This window comes from Engraulis encrasicolus, chromosome 9 (genome assembly GCF_034702125.1).
Source record: "Engraulis encrasicolus isolate BLACKSEA-1 chromosome 9, IST_EnEncr_1.0, whole genome shotgun sequence".
Taxonomy (NCBI): Eukaryota; Metazoa; Chordata; class Actinopteri; order Clupeiformes; family Engraulidae; genus Engraulis; species Engraulis encrasicolus.
Genome location: NC_085865.1, coordinates 39,529,367 through 39,539,366, shown reverse-complemented (window position 1 = coordinate 39,539,366; position 10,000 = coordinate 39,529,367). Strand labels below are relative to the sequence as shown.

Sequence of the window (10,000 nt, the reverse complement as noted above, 5' to 3'; positions counted from 1 at the left end):
TTAGAGAGTATGTATCTTCAAAATGTGTGTGCGTGTGTGTGTGTGTGCGTGCGTGTGTGTGTGTGTGTGTCTGTGCCCTCCATTTCCCTCCCTCATCTCCCTGCCTTGCGGCTCCATACATCCATTAATATGCACACACACACACACACACACACACACACACACACACACACACACACACACACACACACACACACACACACACACACACACACACATACACACACACACACACACACACACACACACACACACACACACACACACACACACACACACACACACACACACACACACACACACGCACACATTAATAAGGTATTTTTAGAGTTCGGTTGAGATGATTATGAGCATAACGGCGTCTTTTTTTGGCTATGTTAATCACATGCTAATGTGGATTCTGTCTGGTACGGCTGTCTTTTTTTGTATGGTGCTGAGGCGCAACTCACATTCATACATGCACACACATAGACAGACAGACAGACAGACAGACACACACACACACACACACACACACACACACACACACAGAGAGAGAGAGAGAGAGAGAGAGAGAGAGAGAGAGAGAGAGAGAGAGAGAGAGAGAGAGAGATATTCATACACGCACGCACGCACAGACACACACACGCACGCACAGACACACGCACGCACAGACGCACGCACGCACGCACGCACACACACACACACACACACACACACACACACACACACACACACACACACACACACACACACACACACACACACACAGAGTGACTCACTGTTTTAATTGTCTCTTTTTTCTGCCTCCTCTACTTCATTAGTAGTGCAGATAGCACGGACATCATTAAAGTAATTAATTTCTAAACACCCCTTATTTTAATATTTATATATATTTTAAAATATGAATTTATATATATATATATATATATATATATATATATATATATATATATATATATATATAATTTATATTTTTCTATTTTCTTCACATCACACCCATTTTGCACCTTCTTTACTCACTTATTTTCTTGCTTTGAAGGACTGACAGGAGAAGCGTGACATCTTATTTAATGTGTGAAAGCTGTGTCAAAGTACAACAATTATTCAATTACAGTTTATCATGCAGATGTAGTAGTTATTTACATCAAGAAGAATACAAGTTTATCACAATAGCACAATAGCTGCAATAGTTTTTCATGGTTATAGGTCTTTCTTTTTTTCGTGTACATTTATTTTTTGTGAGATTAGTTATATAGTTATATTTAGATTATAAAAAGACACATGCAACTTCATTTACAGTATTTCTCAATTGGTTTTGTACATTTCTCCAATCTCTTTTGCAATTTTCAAAACAGAGTATTCATTCTCAAAACAGCTTTAACAAATGGCAAAACACTGTGGATGACCTGCAAAACTGAGTCTCTTCCTCAAAATCCTTAGTTTGTCTTTCAAAACCAAGTTTTTGTGTCAATGAACGCGTCAGTGCCAGCAGAATGGTTAGTCATTGTGTCATAGTGTATGGACAAGCTAGTCAAATCGATTTGTCATGTTGTCAATTTACTAGTACACTCTTGAGGATGTTTTCTGATGCGAAATGTTGTTTAGATTGGATGGGAAATGTTGTAAATTCGACTTTATATTATATAAAGATCAGATAAGATTGTACTAGATATACATTTAGAGTATGACATATTTATTGAAAGGTTTTCTCATTGCAAAATCGAAAAATAGCCAACTCTGGTTGAGGTGTCAAAGTGCGCCCTCTGCCACCGCTTTTTACTTATCTTGCAGGCCCATGTGAAAAAAATGTAGAACTGTAAAGCAAAATAAATTTGAAACAATATACTGATACTGTATAAAGTGCACTTACTGTCTTGTGACATTCTAGGGAAATATTGTAATTTTGCTTGGAGCGTAATTATAAAGGGCACATGAGGCATAGAGTAATGTAATGCAGTACAGTGCTTATTGTTGTATTGCATGCTTGTTTTCTCTTTCCCTTCTACTGCTTTTGATAAGAGAGAGTCAATATTAACCTGCGAGAAATTTATCCATTCAGATCACATTTATAGACACAAATCCAATGGAAATTATACAGTGCTTAACACATTATAACAGCTTGGTAAATCATTTTGCATGTCAAGACTTATACTATGACCTAAGGCCTAAATGTTTTGGGGGTTGAGATAGTTTCATGCATTCAGTGACAATGCTTTTTGAGTGATATGACAAAAGCAATTGAGAACGTACCGAAAAGCTGAGAATTGTACTCAACCATTGCATGGTGGGCGAAAGCATTTGCTACATGCTGAAAACTATGAGAAACTGATTTTATCATGTGTACAGCTAACACCAGGAAGTCACAATTGAACAAAAACTTTTGAGAATTGTTATTCTGTTGTGACGGCGATGATACTTTGATGAAACGTTTTGCATGGTTGCCATTTAGGCCTGCAACAAATATGCATTCAGTAATAGAGTCGTAGAGTATCTTTTATTGATCGCGAGGAAAATTAAGGTGTCCAGTAGCGTACATACATAGATGCAGAAAAAAACACAAAGACATTATACACATCATTGCATATATATTCACCACACAGCACAAGCTTTACCATACAGCTGCCAGTTGCTACAAGAGCAGGGTCAGTCCTCTCAACCTTCAAGAAGCTAGACTCATCTCTTCCGAGAAAGCTTCCCTGCTTAACATTCTAACATAACTAATTCTACTTAACTCTTGACCTTATTTTTTTGCCTCTTTCCTTAGTTTTTATTTTTTTTCAGCTGTGGTTGTGATGAGAAGAATAGTGATGAAGAATAGTAAATATGAAATAAAAAAAAGTAGAGACCAGTTAATGACAGACTGACAGGTGAAGAGAAAAGGCCTATCGAAATAACTACATACGGTGAGAAGGTGTGAAAACAGAAGTAAGACTGACATTATATGTAGGAACAATATACGCAGCAATGTGCAAAACAATGTGAGGTTGATAATTAACTGTGAGAATGTACCAATATACGCATGCATTTTTGTTGGATGGCTAGTTCAGAAATGTACACATACCATAAAGTAGAGCTTGTTAGATGTAATGTAAGATGTGTCATTTTACATGTGTCATTTAAGTCATTTTACACCATGAGAAAAATCCATTAAACACTGTCACATACTGTACTCACATTTGATTTTAACGCATACACGCACACACCCACACCCACACACAAACACCCCCAAACCCCCCCCCCCACACACACACACACAGATGCATGCACAAGTACACATACACACGTACACACACACGCTTGTTAAATACCATATGCTGTAAAATACAGATTCAGAGACTCGAACACAGAGACACCCGTGCACAGACAGACAGACAGACAGACAGACACACACACACACACACACGCACACGCACACACGCACACACACACACCCGTGAACACACACACACACACGTGAACACACACAAAAACACACACTCACACCCTTTGACCCTGAACGTGTCTCATGTCTCATGTCTCTTGTCTCGTCTCTCCAGAGTCCCTCCAGTTGTTTGTGCCTGAATCTGCGGAGGTGGGGAAGCCGGTGGGGAAGATAGCTGCCCACGACGCAGACCTGGGGCCCAATGCAGAGACCAAGTACACCATCCTGAACACCGAGGCCCAGGCCGTCTTCACTATTGCCACAGGCAGCGACGGACGGGAGGGCATTATAAGCCTTAAAAAGGTATGGTGTGTGTGACAGCGCGCGTGCATGTGTGCGTGCGTGCGTGCGTGCGTGTGTGTGTGTGAGTGTGTGTATGTGTGTGCGTGCGTGCGTGTGTTTGTTCCCAGGCCATATTTCCATCTCTGACATCTTAAATAGTTTAGTAGTAGAGTAGAGTAGAGTAACTTTATTGATCCCCAGAGGGGAAATTCAGATAATCAAATCATGGTTTGGAATCATGGGCCTTTGTAAGAGGGTGCGTTTGTTGGACAGTGTTGGGCGGTTTGGTTGTTTATATCTGTGAATGTGCCAGCCAGGGATATCAATCCTTGGATCAGAAATGAAAGACCATGGCACAAATGTGATCTGAACCTGCTCTGAATCTGTGTGTAAGAAAATGAGAGGTGAAGTTAAAGACATAGACAGAGATATTTCCTTGCACGGCATTTCATCTTCTAGTAGTACCATTCAGCAGCCTCTCTGCCCCCTTAATTGTTTAAGCCATCAAGTCAGCCTGTAAGTGTGGCCCCACTGCCCCCCCATAACTGGACTGGGCCACTGTAGCCCCGGTGCCCTACTGTAGCCATAGCTGCCCTACTGCCTCCCCACCGTGTAGCTCCACTGCCTTCCTGACCGACAGCTGACCTGGACCACTGCCCAGGTAACTGGCCCCAATCACCTGCTGCGTGCACCTGCCAACTGACCCAGACTCCCGTCCCAGGTAGACTCCTGCTCTGATCCCTGATATCACCTCCAACACTGCACAAGTATCCTCCTTGTTAGAGCCATCCAAGTCGTCTAGCCCATACCTGTAGCGTATAGCAGCTTCACTGACCTACTGTAGTCTTAACAGCTCATTTGTGAGTAACCCAACTAACCCGTGTACTGTACCTGAACGGGCTCGTTGCTACGGCAACGGCCCCAGCTGCACCTGCCCACACATGGCCTAGACTCCGGAACAGCTGCCTCTGCTCTCTTTTGACCTCACAACACTCCAACCACCACCCATCCTCCATGTTAGTGCCCCCATCAAGAGTCGGTCATAATGTAGCTGCATTGCCCATTCATGTAGTTCCACTGCCCTACTGACCCATACCTGCCCCAGCACCTGCTCAATGCACCTGCACACATTGTCTCAGACTCACAGGTAGCCGATTTACCTCTCGTATGACCCCCATACGACCCAAGTGGCCCTCCACCAACCCTTTGTAAATTTCCCATCCCCTGTGCTCTGTGGTTTTCCCATGACCGCTACCTTACATTGCACACCACTTGGCCTGTCCTCCCATTCCACCACCCTGTTTAACATGTCCCAAAGCACTCCTCTTCTACGGCTCTCATATGACACCCATACTACCCACTTGACCCTCCACCATCCTTTTGTATAACCGCACCATAGATAATTTGCATAATTTTTGCTCAAGTCCAAGTACAAACTGTCGCTTGAATCGCCTCTAGTCGCCCAAATCGTTTTTGTCTCTTCTCTCGCCTGTGACTCAATACAAAGTGAATTACTGTACTTCTGTCGCTGGAATCGCTCATGTTGTACTTGGTTTATTCGCTCCTTTAGAGTGTACCTAGTTGGCCTATCCTTCCATTTCCCCAAGCACCCATCACTCCTCTTGTCTGGATCTCATATAGTATATAACGCTAGCCTGTTCCTGACCATCCCATAATACTACCATTTCATTTGTATCCATGGTCTGGAGGTTGTTTGATCTGATGCGATTGCAGGAAGCGGGAAGGAAATGTTTGACCGCACATCCTCCTGTAGGATAAAATTACAATGTAGGACCGTTTGTCAGAACACCGGCCAAAATCCTACAGCTCACCATCGCTCCACAAAAAACAGTTACCAGACGTAGTGCTGAGCCAAGTCTCTTGGCGGAAGTACGTAGGATGGTGCGCGAGGCTAACATAACGCCCTAACCTACACCCAGGTACCCACCCTCCAATCCCCCTGCTCTTCATATTTTTCTCATGTTGTCTTTTCCTCTCGCCCAACTCAACACTCTTCTCCTCCTCCTCCTCCTCCTCTCTTCTCTCCTTCCACAGTCTCTTTGTCTTTGACTACACTCTTCCTCCTCCTTCTTACCCTCCTCCCTTCCTAGTACATTCATCCCTTTCTCCTGCTGCCCCTGAATGCCCTCCCTGATGATCAATAATTCCATTCCTTCTTCTCTCCTCCCAATCCTCCATGTTCCCCTCATCCTTCTCTCTTTTCTCCACTTCTCCTCCCCCTTCTCTTCTCCCCAGTCTCCTGTTCCTCTCCCTGCTCCTCTGTTCCTTAATAACACTGAATGCCCTCTTGTATGACCAATCTGTCCACTCCTCCCCCTCTCCTCTTTCTCTCCTCCCCCATTCCTCCACTCTCCTCCTGATCCCCTCCTCCACTCCCTCTCCACTCTCCTCCTGCTCACCTTCTCTACTCCTTCTCCACTCATCCTCTACCTCCTCCTTCACTCTCCTCCTGCTCCCTTCTTCCACTCCTTCTCCACTCCTCCTATTCTGTCCCCCTCTTTTCCGTCTCCTGCTAGCCCTGAATGCTCTCTCCCCCATTCCTCCATTCTCCTCCTGCTCCCCTTCTCCATTCTCCTCCTGCTCCCCTCCTCCACTCCTCCTCTTCTGCCCACTCTTTTCCGTCTCCTGCTGGCCCCGAATGCCCTCTCTCATGACCAATCCCTCCGCATTAATCATTAATCCAACTAACTCGGAGAACTCAACAGCCCAGAGCAGCACGACTTCGCTGATTATTTTCCCTGATTATTACTTTACCCAGTGTGTGTGTGAATTAGCGTTTTGTGAAGTGTGGTGGTGTGTGGTTGTGTGTGGTTCTACAGTGTGTGTGTCTGTGTGTCTGTGTGTGTCCCCCCCCCCCCTCTCTGTGTGTGTGTGTGTGTGTGTGTGTGTGTGTGTGTGTGTGTGTGTGTCTGTGTCTGTGTCTGTGTGTGTGTGTGTGTGTGTGTGTGTGTGTGTGTGTGTGTGTGTGTGTGTGTGTGTGTGTGTGTGTGTGTGTGCGTGCGCGTGCGTGTGTACACGTGTCTGTGTGTGTGTGGATAGTTGAGAGTGAGAGAGCGGAATGTGATGGATGTGTCAGGAGGTGGTGCATTAATCAATCCATGTTGAATTAAGTGATGACCTCCATGCATTCACATCGCAGCAGCAGACACGCGCACGCGCACACGCACACACACACACACACACACACACACACACACACACACACACACACACACACACACACACACACACACACACACACACACACACACACACACACACACACACACACAGCAGCAGCACTCACCAGAGAGACCTGCAGGCTAATATTTATTTTTAAAGTTTTTAAAAGTGAATTTGACATTTACAAAAAACATCCATTACTCAGAAAAATAAGTGGATCTTGCTGTTTATTTTTTTTACCTTGATTATTTTTTTATATTCTCTGAGGTGCATTTGATTAAATCAACAGAAAGGAATTATTTTAATCTTTGCGATGACTGCCATCATGCTGTGTGCTTTCTTATTCTTGGTTTCCTTAATTTAATAAAAAAGACTTAACATTCTCTATTCTAAGACTTAATGAATGTCCTTGAAAGAACAAAAAATAGATTACATCATTTGAATGGCCCCCATCTTGAAAGCCACTTACAGTATATGCCTTTGATGACCCGCGTATAATTTTGGAGCATGTGGTCCACTCTGTAACAGTATGCGTCTGTTCTGAATATTGGGTCACATAATCAAGTTAGTGAGGGTCACGAATAGCTTCCTGCTCTTACTTAGACACCCAAGTATAGGCCATAGCCTCTTACTGATGGGGTCGCCGGAGGGCCTATTCACTATGTGCTGAAAATTCTCAACTACATCATTGATTTTCCATTTAGAGGTACAGTATGAGCTTGTTGTAGTCGTGGGTAATTGCCTTCCTCCACCAACAGACTGAAGTGCTCATACAAAGTTTGAATTTGCTGTTTAAAAATGCATAGCATTGGTGAGCTCTGTGGTGGACAGCTATTCAGTGGTGACCAATTCTTCGGGCAAACACACAGCCGAGAATAGGAATGAATTAAGAGTGGAATTCAATAAATGTCCAAGGCAGGAGGGTCAGGGGTAATGGTTCTAACTAGATAGAATAATATTTTTAAATATTAGATAACTTTGATTAAAATCATTATTAACCCTGTGAAACCTGAACCATGAAAGCAATGAGAGAAAATTCTAATTTTTTGGAATTTGCTTCAATATTGGTCCCTTATAAGAAATGTAAAAAAAAAATTCAAAATTTTGTTAAGGTCACTGAGATATTTAATGCATCATATATGATGCATCAAGCTTTAAATGAATAAAAAATCCAATTTCATGACCATTGAAAAATGACTTTTAATGCATTTACAACTTTTTTTTTTATTTAAAAAAAGTTGTCAGACAGTAAAATTTGAGGATTATCTTTAAATATTTAGTGAGATCCTGCCATTTTTTTAAGCCTATCCTTGTTTTAGCAGGACCATATTTTACATTTCCCACAGCCTGGTTGGGTAATTTTTTAAAAATCTATGTAAAAACATAGCTGATCGAATGCTTAACAACCTATTTATGAGTGTAATATAGATCATTGTTCATTTTTGATGTGTAATTTGAATATATGGGTCCATTACTACAATTGGACCATTTCTCCATTCACTTCAATGCATTTTTTACGAGATCATAATTTCAACATTTTGCATTACATTTTCAAAATTGCAAGTAAAACCTGTTTCTTAAGGCAATATCTTTGTCTTGAAGTAAAACAACTTGTGTGTTTTGTTAAACGATTGTCGTGGTGTGCTTTGTAAGTTTCCCTATGGAGCAAATGCATTGATGGCTGACTTCCTGCCACCGCCGGATGGTGCTTATATGTCTCATCAGTTTTAGCACGATCTCTCTGCAACACGGTGTAAAAATATAAACTCTTCCTTGCTTAATTGCACAAAGCAAGTGTTCAAATTAAAGGATGTAGAGTTATATTTCGGAAATTTGTACACAAACCTTATGCAATTTGACGAAATCTCAGCGTCGGTCAGGGAAACCGCTTCTACCCCATTTTCCTGTTTTTCGCCGAGCTGTGGTCAACTTGTTGTCGACCGCTGCTCTCTTGTGGCGGTTTCCGTGTACTGCAGGACGTTTGGAAATGACACGCAGGATGTTTTTCAGATCGATTTTTTTTTGTGTCAGCGTGGAGAGGGCTTTGAATTTGATGAGACATATATGATGCATCCGGCGCGATAGGGTTAACTCATTGGCTGCCAGTCATTTTCATAAAAGAGTAACCCACAGTGCCAGAGATTTTTCAGCATTTTGGGTGTTTTTTGGAGGCTCACAGAAAATTGAGTTCTGTGTCTATGTCAACACCATACCTATCAAAACACAGAGTAGATGCTCATCAGTCATCAGAAAAAAAGCGGTGTCTCTCTACCCCTTTCCGTTCTTTAATAATCATCTGTTGAAAATAAGTGGAATTCGCCAAAATGCTGCTTTCTAGCCAAAAAGCTGAAAAAACGCCATTTGAAGTAGAACTATAATTGCAAACGTTTTTGCCCATAATGACATCGTCCTAACAACACCAAACCTATCAGAAACAATTACAGAGTCTTCTGTCATCTGTAGCCTGAACAAAAGATCGTTTGTATGATCTTTTCAACCTAATAATGTACGGAAATATAACGGGGTGGGCTCGAAAACAAGAGTGTTTTGATTTGTTGCTGGTGCGCACAATGGATCATGGCAGTAGGTGCACGTAACTCCGTGAACTGACAGAAATACTGTCTCACGTCCTCCCTCTGTTTACTTTGGGCTCTGTTCTCGTTGGGGAACGAATCACAGTTGGTTTGTTTCCTCCAGTACCGTGTGTGTGTAAAGGGGAGGCAGCAGGCAGCCCAGCTTACTGCAGCTTCTCTGGCAGAGCGGAAAATTTGCAGATTGATACTGTCATCATGTTTCTGCTATAGTGATCTTGTCATATATTTTTCAATGAATCTTCTTTTGATAAAGTACTGACCACATATCCAACATTTCACAAGCTGATTGGAGTGGTGAAGGCTAGCTGTTCTGAGTCTAAGTGCAATGTTTTCTCATGTGAGCTGAATGAATCTGACCAGACACAAGACTACTCTGTTCCAAGAATCTGCAACCCCACTGTCTTTTTTTGATGATACAGTAAGCTGATCATACTATACAGATCCATAAAAAGTAACTGTAGAATGAGAAAAAATATAGTTGACTTTCCAAGGCTCCTTTATTTAGGCGTAGTTGTAAGTTGTTAGCGATTTCGTGCTA

General features: G+C 42.4%; 1 protein-coding gene across 1 annotated transcript in view; it reads left to right on the top strand.

The window, feature by feature from the left end:
• Positions 1-10,000, top strand: part of LOC134455805 (cadherin-18-like) — a 233,906-nt gene that overhangs the window by 127,800 nt on the left and 96,106 nt on the right. Inside the window, exon 6 of the mRNA XM_063207115.1 lies at positions 3,519-3,706. Coding sequence (XP_063063185.1) covers positions 3,519-3,706 — 188 coding nt within the window. The remainder of the gene's footprint in view (positions 1-3,518; positions 3,707-10,000) is intronic.